Raw genomic sequence first — 25,472 nt, forward strand, 5'->3', positions numbered from 1 at the left:
GCAAATATCAGGTGAATCAACAAAGTTAGATAAAGTTTCATAGAAGCGTGTATATTAACAGTTTATTTTATATGGATTTGTGACTCTTTATTAATAAATGCACCACCGTACTTTATTGCTCCCTTCAAAACTGGAAAGTTCAATGTGCAGTTTTTCAGTAATTTCAAATCGTATGGCCACCTCGGAATTTTTCATAGATAAAAACTCTGCCCTGTTTAGATCAAAATTGTAATCCGATGCCACGAAACGGCAGAAAATGCCATTTTGCTGTGGCAGAATCTTATTGGCTATTAAAACAGGCTCTAAAGCTTTTAGTATATGTTCGAATAAGTTAAGTCACGATTTCCTGGGGTTATATTAGCTCGAAACTATAAACCCTAAGAAAATAAATAAATAAACACTAAGTATCCACGAACTTCCTTCTAAACAAAAATCCAAATTTTCGTAGATGTGAGATGGAAACCTTTACAATAGTGTTCTCTAATATGCTAAATTTGACGGTGTAATTTTCGTTAATATCGCTGCACCCTTGGAGGTATTTTTTCCCTTTTTCAAATATCAGGCAAATTTCCCGAGGTTCGTAGTTTTGATCGTTAACTTAAACTTGATTAAAGTTTACCCTTTGATCCTTTTCTTTAGAAAAGGATCAAATATTCATTGACAAAATGGTTCATGGAATATATTCAATAATAAAGTTTTGTCAAATTTGAGTATATAATCATACGACTGGAATAAAAAGAATTTGTTACATAATTTCAAGTTTAGTTATTAGATAGGTTCTTTACCTCGGATTTCTAAAAAAAAAGAATATGAGATTAAGAGAAACATTGACGAAAAATAAGACAAGGTAAGAGATGGATTAATCTTCAGTTTCCTTTGTTACTGACTGGACAATTAATTTTATTATTTGTCGTAGCCAAAACAAAAGGGTGTATCTCGTTCTTTTCTTCAAAAATGAATAGAAATTTCCTTTATCCAGTATTCACATTATTGCGGGGTATTAAATCCCTAAGATGTAGAGGAGACCGATCGTAACCGAAACTAAAACATTTCACGACCTATAGATCTAAATACGCCCAATATCATCTTAGTTGCTTTGTAGGACAGGTAGACAAGGGTAAGGGGGATTGGACCAATAATCCTTGAAGGGGTTTCAAATCTTTGCTAGTCAATAAACAACATAGAACGATAAATATTCCCCCGGAAAACGTCTTCAAGGCAGTATTTGTTCGTTTAAGTTTCAATCTCCCTCTACTCGTATACATTTTTTTTGCTTCTGAATGCGTTTGATTTTCGTCAAAAAGCTTTACTCTTCATATCTGGATGTGATTACATGTCTATTTTAAGGCATATGCTTTAGATACACAAAGAAGCATATAGACCTATTGTAACAAAGACACGTACATATGAGCAGGGAACCGATCTTGGTCTCTCAAAAGCATCAAGATATTTACAATTTGCTCTTTTATTTCTTTAAATTTTAGTATAAATTACCAGTTTCCAACCGATTATTTTCACAAGTTACATGCATTCCCAATTTACCTTTGCATATGAATGCACATTGAGGGGGTCCAGAGTCCCCCTTCCCTTCAAATTGGTTCAAATTATCCGTTGAGAAAATCTGAATAATTTTTGGCCTAGCAATGAGCTTTTTCTTCCATTCCCATCACCCTCTGTAGCGTAGATAACGAGAGTAAAGAGGTAAACATATCACCAAGTATATATATATATATATATATATATATATATATATATATATATATATATATATATATATATATATATATATATATATATATATATATATATATATATATATATATATATATATATATATATATATATATATATATATATATATATATATATAAAGATGAAGATCTTCCAGAGCCATTGCTGCCACATAGGGTGTCAAAATAAACGTTTGGTTGCTTGCAGAGTATCAATCCACTACAATTGGGTAAAACTGCATATTTGAAAAAAAACACCAAGTACCACCAAAAACACCACCAAAAGAGAGGCGAAATTCTCCGCCTCTCGAAATAAATTACTTTTTTTATGCTGCACTAAAGGGCGCTTTGGATCAAAGATGTACTTAGTTTTCTTGTACCGTGTCAAGCCTTTTCTACCACTGCTGGACCGAGCATAGGTCATAAAACTAGGGGTGTTGCGTATGGAGGAGGGATCGAGGGGGAACTTTTGTATTGGGTAAATGGACTGAAGTAAATTTATGACGTAAAATCAGTGAAAGTAGATCTGTCGCAGTCGCTAAAAAAATTAAAAAAATGAAGTAATTTTATCGCAATATCACCCCAAATCATTGGGTAAATATGACCATCCGGTCAGGAAAATCCCTTGTCCATAAATCCGTTAAATTCCATTTTTTTAGCAACACGGATGTACCAATCATCCCGTTTCTTTACCTAGGACAGCCGATTTCGCAAGAAGTATTTGGTGCAATCCAAATGACAGACAGGATCTGACGCGTTTTTTCTATGTGCCTAAGGATGGCTTCCTTTTATAAGAAAGATATAAAAGTAGGGGGGTCAAAAATGGGGGAGGGGGGCATTTTTATGTTTCAAATTTTAATGAAAATACCAAAAAGGTATCTATAAAAATATAAAGCGGGGATTGGGAGTTGGGGGGGGGGGGGTAAGCCCCCCCTTATTCCCAATTCCTTTTCAATATAGTGAACACCCATGTCTTACTTAAAAAGAGCCAAACCTTATTAGCAAGTTTTGATCATTTCTATGAGAGGCTTTGATTTTTTTGGGGGGTAGGGACACAATTTCGAAAAAAGGCAAAAATAGATTACAATGTATTGTAATTTCAGATTACAATTGGTTGATCAAAATGTAAAACGCAAAAAAAAAAATATGTAAACCATCATAAAAATTTTGAGACATTGGAAACCCTATTGGTTTTCTTTTTTTGTATAGCGTTCACTTTGTTGCTCTTGTTATGTTTTTGTTTTTCATTTTATGTTTTTTGTTTTTCGTTTTTGTTTAGGTTTTTTTTGGTGGATAAAGCCTTCCGGATCTACAGTCGTAAAACTCAAATTTTTATTATTATTTTCGTATTAAAGAGATTTTTTTCATTTTTCACTGTCTTATTAAAAAAACTAACCATTTTTAATGTATTTTAGTCTCAATATGTATAATAAATTTATATAGTTATTTGAAAGCTATTTATTTTGGAAGGGTGTGTCAAGGTCCTTTCATACTAGGCCTATTTTCGAAACTTTCGTTTTATAGCTTTGTCTAATTTTAACTATAAAATCCCCTTATAAATAATTTTATAGAGCTTTAAAATTTCAGTAACGATTTGAAACACAAGAATTGAGCTAAATTCTACTAAAAAGAGTTGAAAAAAAGCAGAAACAGTGCAATCAAAATAAAAATAAAGGTAAATATAGCCTCTAACGATAAAACTGTCATGGTAATAGTATTTCAAAATCAAAAGACGTATATTTTTTTGGTTTTTGTGTTTGAAAACTTGAAAACTCACAAAAACAGCGGCGGGTCGAAATAAAAATAATATCGTAATCACCAAGTTCGACAACCCTAAATTCCAGGTTTTGAGCCCCCTTCCCCGTATTGAAATACAAAGAAAATCACTTTTTGCATGAGTAGCAGTGATGCGTCTTTTTTCTTCTTTTTTTCACAATCACTCCCTAGAGCCCTAAATTTGTTTAGCTGAAAAACGATTGCATTAGCCCCAACAGCCCAACCCTACAAGCTACGACAAAGTTAAATAGGTCTCAATGGGCAATCACCCGAAAGTTTAAGATGTTCTTTTCGGATTTATTTTGAATGTATCTGTTTTGACTTTGAGGTATCGATTTTGGCGTGATAAAAAACCGTTACAAAGAAACCTTACAAAAAAAGCTTTAGAAAGGAACTATATTTGACGGAAAAGCCTAGAAAAGGACAAAGATCTGGATATTTATAATTTGCAGGGAAGTGGAGGAGATTGGGAAGTGGAGTAACGTACGTAGCTGTGTTGACCTCAGGCAGCCTGGTGCTACGGTGAGTTGTTAGTAGTAGTAGGGAAGTGTAGCTTAAAACTAACACGATATTGTGCATAAAATATTACGAATTCTTCAACATACTCCGCTTGTGCAATGGCTTGCAACACTGACCTTTTTCATTGTTGCAGAGTAGTGCCAAGGACAGTAGCTCCAGAAACAGTTCAATAAATGTTATGTAATATAGAATAGATCTTAGATTAGAGTGAAAGAAACGAAAAATGGATAATTAGTCTTTCTAATAAACTTACATCCCGTCATTGTCCGCCAAGTTCAACTTAGCTCCATGTTTGATAAGAACTCCAACAACATCGCATTGACCGTTCCGTGAAGCGAGAATTAAAAATGTCTGGCCAGCGTTATTACTTGCATCGATAGTGGCACCAAATTCAATTAAAAGTGACACCATGTCGATGTTGGCAGCATAAATGCACAAAAGAAGAGAATTGCTGTTGTATTCAGTAATATGATCTGGGGAGCCACCGGACAGAAGAAGAAGACGAGTTACCTGTAACATTTATTTTATCACATTACATTGATTCTTTTATTACTAAAGATAAAAATAGCAAAAATAGCATGTTGCAGTTAATGATATGGCAACTAATTTGTGCGTTTTTTTAAAACTAACTTTTTTGCTCTATTAGTTTTCATCCTGAGTTCAGGTTTTGCAGTCTCCAAGATCGTTCTAAAGTTTAATCCTGACTACATATCGTTGCTGTTGCCCCTGTTGTATTTACACGTCTGAGGTAATTGATAAAAACAGTTTGCCAAGCTATTCTCAAAGGGAAGATAACAAGGATAATGTAGATCAGGAGGAACGAAATGTAATTGAACATACATTAACTTCCTTGTCCTCCTTTCGAATATAGCTTATCAAACAGTTTTTGGAAATTATTTCAGAAATTTGGAAAAGGCAGATTAGGCGTAGCAGCAACAATATATGATATTCTTAATGAAGGGGGTTCAGAGGTTAAGAAACGAGGTAAGAGGTTCGCATTTTTGAGCCATCTGCCTCCTTGGAAGTACCTTTTGATTCTAAAGTCTGGACATGCGGACACATGAACTGGGCAAACATTGAATTTAATTGTTTATGCTATTTCAGCATTAGATGAATTTTTCCTTTTTACTCATACTTCGTTTTTGACCCATTTTGCTTCGGTAGGTTTTCTCCTTTGCATATATGTATATAGAATAGAGTATATTTACTCACTGCAATGGCTGAAGCAAACATCAGCATGGCAATGAAAAACAAAACAAAAAAGACAAAGTAAAACAAGGACCAAGAAATAAAAACAACCCAGCAACATCAAAATTCAAAGTAGTACTGCTTCAAGGTAAAGAGATAAAATGAATCATAAACAGAATTTATATACTCGTATGTCAACAGTCAGGTCAAACGGATCATGATTATAACAGTGAAGAAAGATTTTATTTAGTTTCAACGGACTTTTCATAACGAGAATTTTCCTTCTTTTCTTTCTTCCATTTTTTTTTTTTCATAGAATATGGGTAACTAATCTTATAAGAGTGGAGACTGGCGCTAGAGTCTAAAGCATCTCCAGCGCCATCTAGCATTAAAGTTTTTTGTATTTTTTTGCAAAGTTCGGAATTGTGCTTTTTTTCAGAAGCTGAGAATCCTGCGGTGGCGCAGTGGGTTTGAATTTAGCTTGGAAATACGGGACACAGAAATCGAACTCGGTTGTACCAACACACTGCATGGCCGACGTAACGACCTTAGCAGTCAAGAATCGTAGTTTATCTGATATAATTCAGGAAAATACAGACTTCGAGATCAGATCCTTATTACTATTGTAACTTTGCCAATTGCACTAAATTCGCCTTATTATCAAACTAAACAACGCCAAGGAACGCCAAGCAGGCATTGGTAATTTTTTCAGCACTTCCACCAGTTTCCACTCTTCAAGTTATCCCCCCCCCCCTTGTGTGAAGTGAAGTCGAGGTGACCAGTAGAGAACAGGTAGTGATAGCGATTAGTAGTGATTTATTAGTAGCGATTACGGATTTATTAGTGATTTATTAGTAGCGATTACGGAAGTGATGTATAGTTTTTAGAATCAGCAAAATATGACTATTTGAAGACTTATTTTCCAGCGGAAAAAGGAATCAAACAGTTCGTGGTAACGAACTGTAAGTAAGGAGCGACCCGGCTCAATGGTAACCGAAACTCTAAAAAACGGAATTTTGGTACCAATAGATACATCAAAAGAATCAGATTTTAATTCTGATTTTAAATATATAAGTTTCATCAAGTTTAATCTTACCCATCAAAAGTTACGCGCCTGAGAAAATTTGGCTGATTTTCGAAAAAAGGGGCAAAGACCCCCTAAAAGTTATAGAACCTTAATGAAATTCACACCATCATATTCAGCGTATCAGAGAACCATACTGTAGAGGTTTCAAGCTCCTATCTACAAAAATGTGAAATTTTGCATTTTTTGCCAGAAGAAAGATCACGGGTGCGTGTTTATTTGTTTTTTTTTGTTTTTTTTTACCCAGGGGTAATCATATTGACCCAGTGGTCCTAGAATATCGTAAGAGGGCTCATTGGAACGGAAATTAAAAGTTCTAGTGCCCTTTTTAAGTGACCAAAAAAAATGGAGGGCAACTAGGCCCCCTCCCACGCCTATTTTTTTCTCAAAGTCACCCAATTAAAATTTTGAGATAGCCATTTTGTCCAGCATAGTCGAAAATCAAATAAATATGTCTTTTAATATAACTTAATTCGCCACAGTTCCCAGGGGAAGGGCTGTAAGTTATGAACTTTGCCCATTGCTTACATATTGTATTGGTTATTGGGAAGTATACAGACATTTCCAGGAAGAATTTTTTTCTGGTGGGGAGGGGGGCTGGAGGAGGGGGTTACTCGGGAGAATCTTTCCATGGAGGATGTTTCTTTGGGGCAAGGGACATTTCTATGAAGGGGGTGCCAGATTTCCAAGCATTATTTAAAAAACGATCAGAAATTAAATTAAAAAAAACAGTTTTTTCAACTGAAAGTGAGAAGCAACATTAGAACTTAAAATGAACATAAATTATTACGTATATGAGGGGGTTCTCCCCCAAGTCAATACCACGCTCTTTACGCTACAGTTTTTTTTAGTGCTTTCGAAAGAGCTATCTATTCTAATTAAACGGCCTTTGTGATTCTGGTCTTTTTGAATTAAATTTTTTTTTAACTTTTAACGTAAAGAGCTTGTTATTGACTACGGGGAGAACCCCTTCATATACGTAATAACATATACGTAATAAAAAAAAACAATAAAAAAAACAAGCGATACGGCTCAATAGTAATCGAAACTTTTAAAAACGGAACTTTGATGTCAATAAATGTATCAAAAGAATGGGCTTATAATGCTGATTCTAAATATATGAATTTTATTAAGTTTAGTATTACTCATCAAAGGCTACTAGCCTGAGAAAATTTACCTGATTTTTTACAGAGGGGGGAAATATCTCCTAAAAGTGAAAAAAATTTAATGAAAATCACACCGTCAGATACAGCGTATCAGAAAACCCTATAACATAGGTTTCAAGCTCATATCTGCAAAAATCTGCAATTGTGTATTTTTTGCCAGAAGAAAAATATACGAATATAGAAGTTCGTTACGTAAGTTAATTTGTAAATTACGTCAGAACCAAATTTAGAGACAGCCATTTAGCAAAAGAAAAGCAAATTTTTTATGAAAATTTTGTTTACTTATTCAATGCCGGCGAGCCAAAATAAAAGCTGCATTAACTAAAAAACGATCAGAAATTAAATAAAAAAAACAAGTTTTTTAAACTGAAAGTAAGGAGCGACATCAAAACTTAAAACGAACAGAAATTATTCTGTATATGAAAGGGGCTGTGCCCTCCTCAACGCCTCGCTCTTTACGCTAAAGCTTTTATTGTTTAAAAAAAAGAGTTGTAAGAAAGTCAAACTTTTGCGTGAAGAGCGAAGCGTTGAGGAGGGCACAGTCCCTTTCATATACAGAATAATTTCTGTTCGTTTTAAGTTTTAATGTCGCTCCTTACTTTCAGTTTAAAAAAATTGTTTTTTTTTATTTAATCCAAAACAGAAACGAACCGAATATTCTCCCACAAAAACGAAATGTTTTCATCAAACAACGTGAAGTTCTGCCAAAACAGCATAATTTGACTCAAACCATGACTGCAGCTTTTTACTCCTATCATAGAGCGAACCCCAACCCAAGGTAACCGAAATTTAAAAACGTATTTTGAAAAAAAAACTCACTAATGAGAGAAAATTATCATTTGAAGCTGATTCACGAAAAGTAACTATGGCCTTTACTATGGGCAACGCTATAGCATTGCCTCTGATAATAGTTGATAATTATGTTATAGATGACTCTGATAATAGTTGATAATTATGTTAAAGATGCCTCTGATAATTATGTAATAGTTAATAATAGTTGCCTCTGATAATTATGCTGTTTTGGCAGAACTTCACGTTGTCTGATGGAAACGTTTCGTTTTTGTGGGTGAATATTTTGGGTGAATTTTGTGGAGGAAAGGCGGAAAGCAATTGCCGCGTCGCCAACCATAAATTTAAGTATAAATATACAGTTAAATATATAAAATATATAGTAAAATATAGATATATAGTTAAAATATATAGTTAAAATAATATATAGTTATAATATCAATATATAGTTAAAATATAAAGTTAAATATACAAAATATATAGTTAAATATAAAAATAGTTATAATAGTAGGCTATATGGTTATAATATAAATATACAGTTAAAATATAAATTAAGTATAAATATATAGTTAAATATAAAAATAAAATGAAAACAATAAGAATAGTGAAACGTAGAAGTAGGATTTGAACTTTCAGTGAGATAAAAACAAACACATGACATAAGAGGAAAAACATAAAAAGGAACTTGTTAACAATGCAAAACACACTCAAAAAGTTTTGTTTGAAGTTAGGTTAATCATAATAATATAAACCCAAATATGATGAAAATATAATAGTTTAGTAACAAAATTATGGAAACTACACCAACAATTAGGTGAAGCAGGCCGCCCAGAACGCATTATATTAAATTCCAAACCTAACCACTTCTATACATTAAATATTTAATTAAAATATACCTGCATCGTAGTTTATTCCACGAAAGAAGAGTTTTTAGCTAATTATTTTGTTTGATTTTTTTATTTGTTTCATTTTTCAGTTTTATGGTTTGGCTTTTTAAATTTGTTCTGATTGACATCTATTTTGATTTTTTTTTTGTGTGTGTGTGTGTTGTTTTATTTATTTGTTTGCTTCTTTCTCTTTCTGTTTTTTTTTCTGTTTCTAAAACTTTTGCAGATTTAGCCTTGTCTTTAGATTTGTCTTTGAGAGAGCTTGGTTAAAATATCTATAATTTTCACACCCCTCAAAAAGGCATAAAAAAAGTAATTTATTTCGAGAGGAGGACATTTTCATGAAAACAGGAAAATAAGGCAAATTAAACAAAAAATGTACAGATTTAAGGAGAATTCATTATATTGTACCCCACTCCTTACCTAATCTCTATAAGAAAAATTTTGATCTTTAAAACATCAACACTTTTGGAAAGTAGCACTGCGGAACAAGGTTAATCTTTTTTGGATCAGGAACTGATCGTTGCCTACTTTTTTTATTTTTTAAATTTAAAGCTTTTGGAATAACATTAGAAAACAAAGTTTAGTTGTCTATAAAAATTTTCTATGGCAATTAAAAATAAAATTCTGGCATTCAAAGGTTAACAAGTAATAATCTGAAAGAATATCTGACACTTCCGAAAATAAAAACGAAGAAAAACCATTACACAGCCATATATGGTTACCAGCCCTATGCATGTATGGTTATCAACTAGATACTAAATACACAAAAAGATACAAAAACGACAAAAATGTTCAGGCAATTAGCTTTTTCAAATTCTAGTTGCTGTAATCTTTAGTTTTGAGATTTAGCTTTTGAATTTTTGCTTTCGGCATCTGTTTCGATCTCTTTTTATCTTTTCGTACTTGCTTGTTTCTTTTTCTGTGTTTTTTTTTTCTTTTTTGTACTTGGTGTTTTTTTTTCAAATATGAGGTTTTACCCAATTGCAAAGGATTGATACTCTACAAGCGACCAAACGTTTATTTTGACACCATATGTGGCAGCAATGGCTCTGGAAGATCTTTATCTTTATATATATATATATATATATATATATATATATATATATATATATATATATATGCTATTTTCGAAACTTTCGTTTTTTAGCTTTGTCTAATTTTAACTATAAAATCCCCTTATAAATAATTTTATAGAGCTTTAAAATTTCAGTAACGATTTGAAACACAAGAATTAAGCTAAATTCTACTAAAAAGAGTTGAAAAAAAGCAGAAACAGTGCAATCAAAATAAAGATAAAGCTAAATATAGCCTCTAACGATGAAACTGTCATGGTAATAGTATTTCAAAATCCAAAGACGTATATTTTTTTGGTTTTTGTGTTTGAAAACTTGAAAACTCACAAAAACAGCGGCGGGTCGAAATAAAAATAATATCGCAATCACCAAGTTCGACAACCCTAAATTCCAGGTTTTGAGTCCCCTCCCCCTTCCCCGTATTGAAATACAAAGAAAATCACTTTTTGCATGAGTAGCAGTGATGCGTGTTTTTTCTTCCTTTTTTCACAATCACTCCCAAGAGCCCTAAATTTGTTTAGCTGAAAAACGATTGCATTAGCCCCAACAGCTCAACCCTACAAGCTACGACAAAGTTAAAGTTGATACAAATAGTTCTAATTAACATCTAATTCTGGATGCCGGAGAAGAAGACTTTTGTGAAAACAATTAAATTTTGGTTATTTTAATAATCAAATAGATAACGGATTCAAAACAATCAATGGAGCCCACAGGTGGGCTATAAATATATATAGCCCACAACCAATCGATCAAGTTCAAATATTAGTGTGAAAAATAAGTCACATAAGAAAATTTGGACTACCCCCATTGGCATCTAAATGCTTTGGGGTGATTCATGGCCCATAGACCATATGTTTAAAACCCTTATTTTAAAACAGATTATCACGATACATACAACACCGGATAATGAATGTGCTTACTGCTAGTAAGCAGTTATACTGCTGATGACGGTAGTCTATTAAAACACTGTCTATTAAAAAGGATTTTATCCCTACTTTGAACTTTTATTTTATTGCTAGTAAGCAACTAGCTATTTTAAATTTGTGAAGCAAGAGACTACTTGAAATTATTGAGTTTGACGAGAAAACATATTTACAACAAAAAAAAAAACCAAATAGACCCCGGTCAATGAAGCTGGTCAATGAAGCACAACCAGGCACCACAACTACATTGTACATAAGACATTAAATCAGTAAATCAGTTATTTTTTTTTAATTTAATCATTATTGTAAATATTTAAATACATATTTCCATATTATACTAAAAACATTAAATCAGTAGAACTGTTATATTGTATACATTAGTCATTATTATTTTTTTTAAAATAAATTAATCTACCAACAATACAACTACCACGAAACATTAACAATAAATAAATGAAACCCCAAACAAACAGAAATTAAAATAAATAAGAGAGTCAAACTCAAAACGAACAGAAATTAATATGAGTAGGGTTCTTCATCTTCATTTTTCTCTATTTAAAAAATAAATTCAACAAAATTACAAACTTCAACCAACTACTACCACCAAAAAACTTCTCTTCCTCTATATTCTCCTCCTTTATACCTCTGAAAATTTAAAAAACTAAATTAATCTAACAAAAAATTTTCATCATCCTAACTTATAGACTCCCTTTTTCAAAAAAAAAAAAAAATAATTTCCCTTTTTACCAACTAAAAATGAATTGAAACAATCAAATACAACAGGTTACTCTCCGGGGCATACTACAACACAAATAAAAACAAAACAAAGTACAACGCACGTCCCACTTGTAGGATGCTCCCTCTCCTTAGGAGAATCCTTTGGCGGTGGCCAAAGGATTTACATAAGTCAAAATTGTACCTACTTAAACACAAATGTACATATTGTACATATTATACTTTAGAAAATAAATCAGTACAACAGTTATATTATATATATATTAGTCATTATTGTACATATTAGTAATTTTAATATCAGACAATTACCCAAAAACTTAGAGCGTTTCCTCTATCTCTAGGCTTCTGACCAAATGCTTCAATGTATTTCTGTTGCATTGCTACCAGCACCAAAAACTCAAACCAAAGAGGTGAGTAACAGAACTCAAAGGTAAAGAAGGAAAAAACGTAAACACTTAAAATACAATAAAAGGGAATAATTAAAAAAAACAATGTACACAAAAAAAAATACCAACCACAGTTAGGAATAAGTTTGAAACATAAAATTTGAAAAGTGAATCCCCTAAGTTTGGCCCAAAGAACCCCTTGCCAAAAAGACATAATTTGTACAGTTGCAAAAATCACTGCTACTATCAAAGTTATTTACTAAGCGAAATCATATTAGAGTAGTTCCTCTGAGGAAAGCCGTACTCAGGAAAAGGAAGATTAGGGAGTTTGGACCCCCCCACAAAAAAAAGTTGTCTGACTGTAATAAAGTAACAAAAATGCATGTGAACAAATTTTGAAGCGTTTTTTCAAGTTTTTTGTGTAATTCCCCCCCTCCTCCCTGGACAAAAAATCCTGGATAAGGTACTGCCTCAGGGTTTCAGTTTCTGCTCAACCACTCATATTTGGCTTTGTTAGCTTAGTTATAAACAACCAGAATTTTCTCTGTCTACAATTAGCCATGTCTTGATGCAACCTATGCAAATTCCCTAAGAAAATTCCCCCCCCTCCCCGAAAAAAAATCCTGGATAAGGTACTGTCTCAGGGTTTCAGTTTCTACTCAACCACTCATATTTGGCTTTGTTAGCTTAGTTATCGACAACCAGAATTCGAACTTAAGCTTACCAAGGACAGTGAAATGTAAACCTGGTTGAGTGAATTGGAGAAGCAGAAAAAAATTTGCACAGCCACATATATCTTTGAAAAAATATAGAAAAATCAAGAACTCAACGAAAAGAATTCCACATGCAGTTTTGGTATTAGCGGGTGCCAGATTTAAAAAAAAATGTAAGTGAAAAATCAGCTAAAAAGAAGCTAAAAACAGATGAAATAAATTTGCTTAAGAAGCCTTGGTTGTCTTTGGGAACAAACAGACAATGTTTGAATTCTTACAGCATAGGAGTATTATTCAATTTAACGAATTAATTTCACTAATTTATTTTCCCAGTTCAACGAGGCAACACCGGCGAAAATGAAAAAAATATACTTTGATGTTCTTGATATTTTAAACCATGGCGGTTCATCGGTCACCACGCCTGCGTTTTACTTTAAAACATGATTGACTGGAAAAACTTTTCCCAAACCAAGCCCCTCTTTTTGCAGATTGTTTCTGTCTGAACAGGTTGCTACAGGTTAGCTTTCTTCCCAATAGGTCTCAATGGGCAATCAACCGAAAGTTAAAGATGTTCTTTTCGGATTTATTTTGAACCATATCTGTTTTGACTTTGTAGTATCGATTTTGGCGTTATAAACAACCGTTACAAAAAAACTTATAAAAAAAGCTTTAGAAAGAAACTATATTTGACGGAAAAGCCTAGAAAAGGACAAAAATCTAAATATTTATAATTTACAGGGAAGTGGAGGAGATTGGGATGGAGGAGTAACGTGCGTAGCTGTGTTGACCACAGGCAGCCTAGTGCTACGGTGACTTGTTAGTAGTAGTAGGGAAGTGTAGCTTAAAACTAACACGATATTGTGTATAAAATATTACGAATACTTCCACAAACTCCGCTTGTTCAATGGCTTGCAACACTGACCTTGTTCATTGTTGCAGGGTAGTGCGGAGGACAGTTGCTCCAGAAGCAGTTCAATAAATGTTATGTAATACAAAATAGATCTTAGATTAGAGCGAAAGAAATGAAAAATGGATAATTAGTCTTTCTAATAAACTTTCATCCCGTCATTGTCCGCCAAGTTCAACTTAGCTCCATGTTTGATAAGAACTCCAACAACATCGCATTGGCCGTTCCGTTAAGCGAGAATTAAAAACGTCTGGCCAGCGTTAGTACTTGCATCTATAGTGGCACCGAATTCAATTAAAAGTGACACCATGTCAATGTTGGCAGCATAAATGCACAAAAGATGAGAATTGCTGTTGTATTCAGTAATATGATCTGGAGAGCTACCGGACAGAAGAAGAAGACGAGTTACCTGTAACATTTATTTTATAACATTGCATTTTTTCTTTTATTACTAAAGATAAGAATAGCAAAAATAGCATGTTGCAGTTAATGATATGACAATTAATTTGTGCGTTTGTTTAAAACTGACTTTTTTGCTCTATTAGTTTTCATCCTGAGTTCAGGTTCTGCACTCTCCAAGATCGTTCTAGAGTTGAATCCTGACTACATATCGTTGCTGTTGCCCCTGTTGTATTTACACGTCTGAGGTAATTGATAAAACAGTTTGCCAAGCTGTTCTCAAAAGGAAGATTACAAGGATTATCTAGATCAGGAGGAACGAAATTTAATTGAAGAAACATTAACCTCTTTATCCTCATTTCAAACAAAGCCTAGCAAACAGTTTTTGGAAATTATTTCAGAAGTTTGGAAAAGGCAGATTAGGCGCAGCAGCAACAATATATGATATTCTTAATGAAGGGGGTTCAGAGGTTAAGAAACGAGGTAAGAGGTTCGCATTTTGAGCCATCCGCCTCCTTGGAAGTACCTTTTGATTCTAAAGTCTGGACATGCGGACACATGAACTGGGAAAACATTGAATTTAATTGTTTATGCTATTTCAGCATTAGATGAATTTTTCCTTTTTACTCATACTTCGTTTTTGACCCATTTTGCTTCGGTAGGTTTTCTCCTTTGCATATATGTATATAGAATAGAGTATATTTACTCACTGCAATAGCTGAAGCAAACATCAGCATGGCAATAAAAAAACAAAACAAAAAAGACAAAGTAAAACAAGGACCAAGAAATAAAAACAACCCAGCAACATCAAAATTCAAAGTAGTGCTGCTTCAAGGTAAAGAGATAAAATGAATCAAACAGAATTTATATACTCGTATGTCAACAATCAGGTCACACGGTTCATGATTATAACAGTGAAGGAAACTTTTATTTAGCTTCAACGGACTTTTCCTAACGAGAATTTTCCTTCTTTTCTCTCTTCCATTTTTTTTCATAGAATATGGGTAACTAATCTTATAAGAGTGGAGACTGGCACTAGATTCGAAAGCATCTCCAACGCCATCTAGCATTAAAGATATTTGGCCTTTTTTTGCAAAGTTCGGAATTGTGCTTTTTTTCAGAAGCTGAGAATCCTGCGGTGGTGCAGTGGGTTTGAATTTAGCTTGGAAATACGGGACACAGAGATCAAACTAGGTTGTACCAACACACTGCATGGCCGACGTAACGACCTTAGCAGTCAAGAATCGTAGTTTATCTGATATAATTCAGTAAAATACAGACTTTGAGATCAGACACTTATTACTGTAGTAACTTTGCCAATTGCACTAAATTCGCCTTATTATCACACTAAACAACGCCAAGGAACGCCAAGCAGGCATTGGTAATTTTTTCAGCACTTCCACCAGTTTCCACTGTTCAATTTATCCCCCCCCCCCCCGTCTGTGTGAAGTGAAGTCGAGGCGACCAGTAGAGAGCAGTTAGTGATAGCGATTAGTAGTAGTCACGGAAGTGATTTAAAGTTTTCAGAATCAGCAAAATACGACTATTTGAAGACTTATTTTCCAGCGGAAAAAGGAATCCAAAACAGAAACGAACCGAATATTCTCCCACAAAAACGAAACGTTTTCATCAAACAACGTGAAGTTCTGCCAAAACAACATAATTTGACTCAACCCCTGACTGCAGCTTTTGCAGCTTTTTGCTCCTAGCATAGAGCGAACCCAAACCCAAACCCAAGGTAACCGAAATTTGCCTCTGATAATTGCCTCTGATAATAGTTGATAATTATGTCATAGATGCCTCTGATAATAGTTGATAATTATGTTAAAGATGCCTCTGATAATTATGTAATAGTTGATAATAGTTGCCTCTGATAATTATGCTGTTTTGGCAGAACTTCACGTTGTCTGATGGAAACGTTTCGTTTTTGTGGGTGAATATTGTGGGTGAATTTTGTGGGAGAAAGGCGGAAAGCAATTGCCGCGTCGCCAACCCTAAATTTAAGTATAAATATACATTTAAATATACAAAATATATAGTTAAATATAGATATATGTTTAAAAATATAGTTATAATAGTATATAGTTATAATATAAATATACAGTTAAAATATAAATTAAATATAAATATATAGTTAAATATAAAAATAAAATGAAAACAATAAGAATAGGGAAACGTAGAAGTAGAATGTGAACTTTCAGTGAGATAAAAACCAACACATGACATAAGAGGATAATCATAAAAAGGATCTTGTTAACAATGTAAAACACACTCAAGAAGTTAGCTTTGTTTGAAGTTAGGTTAATCATAATAAAATAAACCAGAATATGATGAAAATATAATTGTTTAGTAACAAAATTATGGAAACTACACAAACAATTAGGTGAAGCAGGCCGCCCAGAACGCATTATATTAAATTCCAAACCTAACCACTTCTTTACATTAAATATTTAAGTAAAATATGCCTGCATCGTAGATTATTTCACGAAAGAATGAGCTAATTATAACAAAAAGCGAGAGAAAAACTGATTTACTCAAATCAAACAAAGTAAACTTCTTGAGTGTATTCTGGTTTGCTAACAAGTACCAGTATAAACTTAAAAGGAAGAAAAATAAGCAATGTCTGAGACTAGGCTTACTAGAGATCAAATACACAAATAAACAACCAAAAGAAAAGAGTTTTTAGCTAATTATTTTGTTTGATTTTTTTATTTGTTTCATTTTTCAGTTTTATGCTTTGGCTTTTTAAATTTGTTCTGATTGACATCTATTTTGATTTTTTTTTTGTTTGTGTGTGTTGTTTTATTTCTGTTTGCTTCTTTCTCATTCTATTATTTTCTGTTTCTAAAAGTTTTGCAGATTTAGCCTTGTCTTTCGATTTGTCTTTGAGAGAGCTTGGTTAAAATATCTAAAATTTTCACACCCCTCATAAAGGCATAAAAAAAGTAATTTATTTCGAGAGGAGGACATTTTCATGAAAACAGGAAAATAATGCAAATTAAACAAAAAATGTACAGATTTAAGGAGAATTCATTATATTGTACCCCACTCCTTACCTAATCTCTATAAGAAAAATTTTGATCTTTAAAACATCAACACTTTTGGAAAGTAGCACTGCGGAACAAGGTTAATCTTTTTTGGATCAGCAACTGATCGTTGCCTACTTTTTTTTATTTTTTAAATTTAAAGCTTTTGGAATAACATTAGAAAACAAAGTTTAGTTGTCTATAAAAATTTTCTATGGCAATTAAAAATAAAATTCTGGCATTCAAAGGTTAACAAGTATAATCTGAAAGAATATCTGACACTTCCAAAAATAAAAACGAAGAAAAACCATTACACAGCCTTATATGGTTATCAGCCATATGCATGCATGGTTATCAACTAGATACTTAATACACAAAAAGCTACAAAAAACGACAAAAATGTTCAGGCAATCAGTTTCTTCAAATTTTAGTTGCTGTTATCTATAGTTTTGAGATTTACCTTTTGAATTTTTGCTTTCGATATCTGTTTCGATCTCTTTTTATCTTTTCGTACTTGGTTGTTTCTTTTTCTGTTTTTTTTTTTTTCTTTTTTTTACTTTTTTTTTTTTTTTTTCAAATATACAGTTTTACCCTATTGTAGTGGATTGATACTCCGCAAGCGGCCAAACGTTGATTTCGACGCCCTATGTGGCAGCAATGGCTCTGGAAGATCTTTATATATATATATATATATATATATATATATATATATATATATATATATATATATATATATATATATATATATATATATATATATATATATATATATATATATATATATATATATATATATATATATATATATATATATATATAAATATATATATATATATATATATATATATATATATATATATATATATATATATATATATATATATATATATATATATATATGTGTGTAATTGTGTTGTTTTTCATAATGACAAAAGACAAGCCGAGGCAAAAGAAGCAAATTCTAAAGAACCAAAGACTCAAGGAAAAGAAAGTTTTCTATTGTTGGATTTACCAAAAAGCACAAGAAATGGAGAAAGACTTGCAACACCCGACAGGCAAGATGAGAAGAGACACAAGCCGTGCAGTGGCCAAAGAGTTGTTTCATTAGAAAGTGATATACAGAGACAATGGGCAGCCCATTAAAGGAAAAGAAGGGTAGCCCGGCCAACAGCAATATCACCTGTCTTTCAAGAAGATTTTTAATTTTGACAAAGCTCAGAATATGTGCCGCTGGGCTTAGGCTTTGACCCAAGTGCGCTGTCCCAATCTTCAAAGCTGATTAGAGACAAACCAATCTTTGTTCGCTCAGCCCTATTTAAAAAATACCAAGCCTGAAAAAATCCGTGCCACGACCGTGCTGTCCACAGTGCAATCTGACAGGAAATTAAAGATGAGAATTGTAAAAGACGATAAACCGTGTAAACGAAAACGACCAAGCAAAATCTCAATGTTAATTCTGGCTGATATCCAATTAAAATTTAAATTCTTGAAGTCTTTTTAAAGATCCCCCCCCCCCCCAAACACAGCAGAATCGCTATGTTAATTATGGCTGGTATGTTTTATTAAAAATATTGTTCATAAGTCTTCGTACCCTCCTCCTCCCCACCTCTAAAAAAAAATCCTGTAAATACCAAACTAAAAAAGAAAGACAAGGATACATTGTGCATTTTTACCAGTATCAGAACAAAAAGAGTTCAAACACTATGTTCGCACAAACGAAATTTAGTAATTTTGACGTAACAAAATTACTAAATATTTGCCCGCGTAAAGTTGTGAAATCTAGGAGTCAGAGAGAGATTAAACTCCAGTCGGAAGTTCTGATATTTTCTAAGTTTTGTTCTAACATTTCTAATATTTTTTTCATCTATTTACCATATAGCATGATTTTGCGTATGTATTTGATTCCCATTCGTTACTCAATTTAAGAGCAATCGGTCGTTTTATCACACTAGCTCCGCCTAACTGAAAATTCAATGATTTAACGTGTTCATTTGTTCCCATTCGTTATCGAATTCGGTGAATTCTGTATTTCCAAATTCGACATGCTCTTTGACCGCGTTATGCAAAGATTTCATCTGACCACCTGGTTTTTCTTCTAGAAAAAGGAGGAGCTGCTACTAGTACCTAGCGTGCCAAGGTCTCTTCCTGGCACCTGAATATATGGCCTAGCCAGTTAAGATGTCTTTTCTTGATCAAAGTGGAACATGTTGTGTACAAAAAAGGGATCGCTTTGTAATAGCTACGGTGGCCAAATTAACGGCTATGCTCTAGTCGGATCTAGTCCTGTCAGAATCTACTTCGAGAGGGAAATAATAGAAAAATAATCCTTGGTTAAGAGATTGCTACAGGAAGCGGAGCATCAATCCACTCTGCTACAACAAGGTTAAAAATTTGGGCCTGTCCAAGATTTGAACCTGGAACCTCCTGCTCTCAAACCTAGAATCATCCCTCTAGACCTACAAGCCAAAAGCTTACTTGGGGTCGCACAAAAATTTTGTCGATTTTCCCTCTTCACGTCTAAGCAGCCACTCGCGAAAAGCAGGATGAATCAGCACATAAGTGTCACCTGCCCTAGGGACCAAAATCCCCGTGAGTTGCTAAAAAAGAAATATATATTGTAGTTTGAAGTCCGACAATTGTTCCTTTAAACGTTAAGTAATTTTTGTTTAAGCATAGAAAGCTATTATTTGTTCAAGTTTGTTCAAACACACTTTAAAACCACGAAATAATATTAACTCTTATTGTCAAATACAAAATTCTGAACATTATGTTTCGAGTTAGGTATTCGATATAGTTGTAGTCCGTACGATATTTGTTCCTATATTTAGCGCTAGGTGTTGCATTTCACTATTTGTCACCTTTTAAAATAACTCTGAAGAAGAAAATTCACGGCCCTTAGGAAGAAAAACAAAGACAATATTTCCGCAAATCTTTCTAAATTATGTTACCCCTAGAAAGATCTGAAAAGAGACCAACTCAAATGACTCAACATCTCAAACTCAACTCAACTGAAAAAAGACAGGGGGGGGGGAAGGGGTAATATATATTTTCAATTTTCATAGCCCGTTCCTCCGGATTTTGTAGCTAGCAATTGACGCGAAAAAAGCATCACGCGTCAGATCCTGTCTGTCATTTGGACTACACCAAATACTTCTTGCGAAATCGGCTGTCCTAGGTACAAAAAACAGGATGATTGGTACATCCTTGTTCCTAAAAAAATTGAATTTTACGGATTTATGGACAAGGGATTTTACTGACCGGCTGGTCATATTTACCCACTGATTTGGGGTGATATTGCGATTAAAATTACTTCGTTTTATTTTTATTTTTTTAGTGACTGTGACAGATCTACTTTCACTGATTTTACGTCATAAATTTACTTCAGTCCATTTACCCAATACAAAAGTTTCCCCCTCGATCCCTCCTCCATACGCGACACCCCTAGTTTTATGACCTATGCTCGATCCAGCAGTGGTAGAAAAGGCTTGACACGGTACAAGAAAACTAAGTACATCTTTGATCCAAAGCGCCCTTTAGTGCATTTTCTATGTGCCTAAGGATGGTTTCCTTTATAAAAAAGATATAAAAAGTAGGGGGGTGAAAAATGAGGGAGGGCGGCATTTTTATGTTTCAAATTTTTAATGAAAATACAAAAAAGGTATCTATAAAAATATAAAGCGGGGATTGGGAGTTGGGGGGGGGGTGTAACCCCCCCCCCCCCCAATTCCCATCCCTGTTCAATATAGTGAACACTCATGTCTTACTTAGAAAGAGCAAAACCTTATTAGTAAGTTTTGATCATTTCTATGTGAGGCTTTGATTTTTTTTGGGGGGGAGGGTGGGGGGACACAATTTCGAAAAAAGGCAAAAATAGATTACAATGTATTGTAATTGCAGATTACAATTGTTTGATCAAAATGTAAAATGCAAAAAAAAAATTATATAATACATTGGAAACCCTATTGGTTTTCTTTTTTTGTATAGCGTTCACTTTGTTTTTCATTTTATGTTTTTGTTTTTCGTTTTTGTTTAGGTTTTTTTTCGGTGGATAAAGCCTTCCGGATCTAAAGTCGTAAAACTCAAATTTTTATTATTATTCTCGTATTAAAGAGATTTTTTTTTTCATTTTTCACCGTCTTATTAAAAACACTAACCATTTTAACGTATTTTAGTTTCAATATGTATAATAAATTAAAATAGTTATTTGAAAGCTATTTATTTTAAAAAAGTGTGTCAAGGTCCTTTCATACTATTTTCGAAACTTCCGTTTTTTTTAGCTTTGTCTAATTTTAACTATAAAATCCCCTTATAAACAATTTTATAGAGCTTAAAAATTCCAGTAACGATTTGAAACACAAGAATTAAGCTAAATTCTACTAAAAACAGTTAAAAAAAAGCAGAAACAGTGCAATCAAAATAAGATAAAGCTAAATATAGCTTCTAAAGATGAGAAATATAGCCTCTTAAATGTACACCTTTTTCTTGAAAAAAAACTGTCATGGTAATAGTATTTCAAAATCAAAAGACGTATATTTTTTTGGTTTTTGTTTTTGAAAACTTGAAAACTCACAAAAACAGAGGCGGGTCGAAATAAAAATATTATCGTAATCACCAAGTTCGACAACCATAAATTCCAGGTTTTGAGCCCCCTTCCCCTTATTGAAATACAAAGAAAATCACTTTTTGCATAAGTAGCAGTGATGCATCTTTTTTCTTATTTTTTTCACAATCACTCCCAAGAGCCCTAAATTTGTTTAACTGAAAAACGATTGCATTAGTCCCTACAGCCCAACCCTACAAGCTACGACAAAGTTAAAGTTGATATAAATAGTTCTAATTAACATCTAATTCTGGAGAAAAAGACTTTTGTGAAAACAATTAAAATTAAAAGACTTTTTGTGAAAACAATTAAAAGACTTGATAGATCTTATATATTTTGGAATCAGTATGATAATTCGAATCTTTGATGTGTCTTGACATCAAATTCCGGTTTTTAGAGTTTCAGATACTATTGAGCCGAGTCGCTCCTTATTCGTTAACACCAACAGTTGGATTAGCAAATATCAGGTGAATAAACAAAGTTAGATAAAGTTTCATATAAGCGTGTATATTAAAAGTTTATTTTATATGGATTTGTGACTCTTTATTAACAAATGCACCACCGTACGGTATTGCTCCCTTCAAAACTGGAAAGTTCAATGTGCACTTTTGCAGTAATTTCAAATCGTATGGCCACCTCGGAATTTTTCATAGATAAAAAACAAAAAAACACATTTGAGGCAAAACTTAACAACTTTAGTAGTGATTCTTGATAATTACAAACCTAATATAGGAGCTCCATGAAAAATTATTGAACAAGTTGAATGTGAAAGAAAGGGAGGGGGTGTCCCCTTTTTCTGTTACGGTTGCATAGTTCTTGTCAGAAGGCTACAAATTTTCTTCCTGTCTATACCTTAACATCAAACATCAAGGAAAATTATAATACATAGTACGTCCAAAACTCTTAATGCAAAAATTTGTCCATACTTGCAGGCTTTTAATTAAGAATAATGTTCTAAATATCTAAAGCAAGTCGGATAGCACGAATTAGCAAATCAAAAACATGAAACAGCGATTTTCGCTGAAGCATACTAAATCTACAAAAATGCTGGATTTGCTATATTTTTTCTATATTTTCGGAGACGTTCAGATTTTGTTTTAGTTTAATTATGACTCTTGGGAAGTTTATTTATCTATTATATATATCTATTTAAGATAGATAAATAAACTTCTCAAGAGTCATAATTGCTGAATCTTGCTGAATATCCATGGCTCCTTCATCTGTGGGCTAAAAATGGCTCCTTCTAAAGCCATATCATGCGATGATATAGACGATGTGGCAGAACTGATGGACGTTTTTGAACAGACATTGATGAAAACACACTCCGACTGTAAGGAAGAAAAGCTGAAACTGGTATACAGTACAATTAGATTGGTGATTTTAGAGTGGGTTTACATCCTCTAAATCACCAATCTTTGTATTGTGTACCAGTTACAAACTTCTGAAGATCTTTTACACTTGCTACTACTTGATTTGGCTCAAATGAGAGAGATAATTAAATCCGATTTAGACTTCGAACCTATATTGGCTATGCATGACGAGCTGTATAAGATTGACAGTGAAATTAGAAAACTTATGCACAAATCAAAAAATTTTATATTTCTTGAACAACCTGAAAATGTATTCGAACTAAGAAATGTTTCTCTCAGTTGTGAAGATATAAGCCAAATGGTAAAACTTCTAATTGACGGTTCAAAACAGTTTTCAGATAGTGAAATTACTTGCGTCGACAAGGAGAGCTTTTTGCTCCTAGCTTAGAGCGAACCCAAACTATTATATCAACTATTATAGTTGATAATAGTTGAAAAATAATATTTCAAAATGAGAAAACGTGGATAGTAAAAAAAAAACGAGGAAAATTCAGAATGTGAAAACAAGAAGAAGATGCAAATAAAATAGTCACCTCTTTACTATTTACTTGGGAAGTGGATTGTTCATTTTAATCTTTAGTTTTTGAAGTTTCTCTTTTTATTTCTTTTCGTGAGCCAAAAACTCAAAAAGCTTTTGCAGCTTTTTGCTCCTAGCTTAGAGCGAACCCAAACCCCAACCCAAGGTAACCGAAAATTAAAAACGCATTTTGAAAAAAAAACTCACTAATGAGAGAAAATTATCATTTGAAGCTGATTTACGAATAGTAACTATGGCCTTTACTATAGGCAACGCTATAGCGTTGCCTATAGTAAAGAAACATTAACAATAAATAAATGAAACCCCAAACAAACAGAAATTAAAATAAATAAGAGAGTCAAACTCAAAACGAACAGAAATTAATATGAGTAGGGTTCTTCATCTTCATTTTTCTCCATTTAAAAAATAAGTTCAACAAAATTACAAACTTCAACCAACTACTACCACCAAAAAACTTCTTTTCCTCTATATTCTGCTCCTTTATACCTCTGAAAATTTAAAAAACTAAATTAATCTAACGAAAAATTTTCATCATCCTAACTTATAGACTCCCTTTTTCAAAAAAAAAAAAAATGAAAATAATTTTCCTTTTTACCAACTAAAAATGAATTGAGGCAATCAAATACAACAGGTTACTCTCCGGGGCATACTACAACGCAAATAAAAACAAAACAAAGTACAACGCACGCGAATCCCCTAAGTTTGTCCCAAAGAACCCCTTGCCAAAAAGACATAATTTGTACAGTTGCAAAAATTACTGCTACTATCAAAGTTATTTATTAAGCAAAAGCATATTAGAGTAGTTCCTCTGAGGAAACCCGTACTCAGGAAGAGGAAGATTAGGGAGTATGGGCCCCCCCCCCCACAAAAAAAGTTGCCTGACAGTAATAAAGTAACAAAAATGCACGTGAACAAATTTTGAAGCGTTTTTCAAGTTTTTTGTGTAATTCCCCCCCTCCTCCCTGGACAAAAATCCTGGATAGGGTACTGTCTCAGGGTTTCAGTTTCTACTCAACCACTCATATTTGGCTTTGTTAGCTTAGTTATCAACAACCAGAATTCGAACCTAAAGCGTACCAAGGGCAGTGAAATGTAAACCTGGTTGAGTGAATTGGAGAAGCAGAAACTTATATCTTTAAAAAAATATAGAAAAATCAAGAACTCAACGAAAAGAATTCCACATACAGTTTTGGTATTAGCGGGTGCCAGATTTAAAAAAAAAATGTAAGTGAAAAATCAGCTGAAAAGAAGCTAAAAACAGTTGACATAAATTTGCTTAAGAAGCCTTGGTTGTCTTTAGGAACAAACAGACAATGTTTGAATTCTTACAGAATAGGAGTATTATTCAATTTAACGAATTAATTTCACTAATTTATTTTCCCAGTTCAACGTGGCAACACCGGCGAAAAGGAAAAAAATATACTTTGATGTTCTTGATATTTTAAACCATGGAGGTTCATCGGTCACCACGCCTGCGTTTTACCTTAAAACATGATTAACTGGAAAAACTTTTCCCAAACCAAGCCCCTCTTTTTGCAGATTGCTTCTGTCTGAACAGGTTGCTACAGGTTAGCTTTCTTCCCAATAGGTTTCAATGGGCAATCAACCGAAAGTTAAAGATGTTCTTTTCGGATTTATTTTGAACCGTATCTGTTTTGAC

The 25,472-nt window shown here is 33.1% G+C and overlaps 1 protein-coding gene across 3 annotated transcripts in view; it reads right to left on the bottom strand.

Moving 5' to 3' along the window:
• Positions 1–4,322: 4,322 nt before the first annotated feature.
• LOC148942445 (protein TANC2-like) overlaps positions 4,323–25,472 on the bottom strand; it is an 80,528-nt gene continuing 59,378 nt past the window's right edge. The window contains exons 3-4 of one of the 3 annotated variants that reach the window (XM_089103140.1): positions 19,780–19,901; positions 4,323–4,535 (exon numbers count right to left, since the gene is read on the bottom strand). In XM_089103140.1, the coding sequence (XP_088959266.1) occupies positions 19,876–19,901 (26 nt within the window). In that variant the 3' untranslated portion in view covers positions 4,323–4,535; positions 19,780–19,875. Of the gene's footprint in view, positions 4,536–14,081; positions 14,289–18,316; positions 18,686–19,779; positions 19,902–25,472 lie in introns of those variants that run through there. The other 2 variants (XM_089103141.1, XM_089103139.1) reach the window with 2 other exon arrangements.

The sequence above is a fragment of the Artemia sp. Qi Xiang Cuo genome, chromosome 17 (assembly GCF_049724085.1).
Source record: "Artemia sp. Qi Xiang Cuo chromosome 17, ASM4972408v1, whole genome shotgun sequence".
Lineage (NCBI taxonomy): Eukaryota > Metazoa > Arthropoda > Branchiopoda > Anostraca > Artemiidae > Artemia > Artemia sp. Qi Xiang Cuo.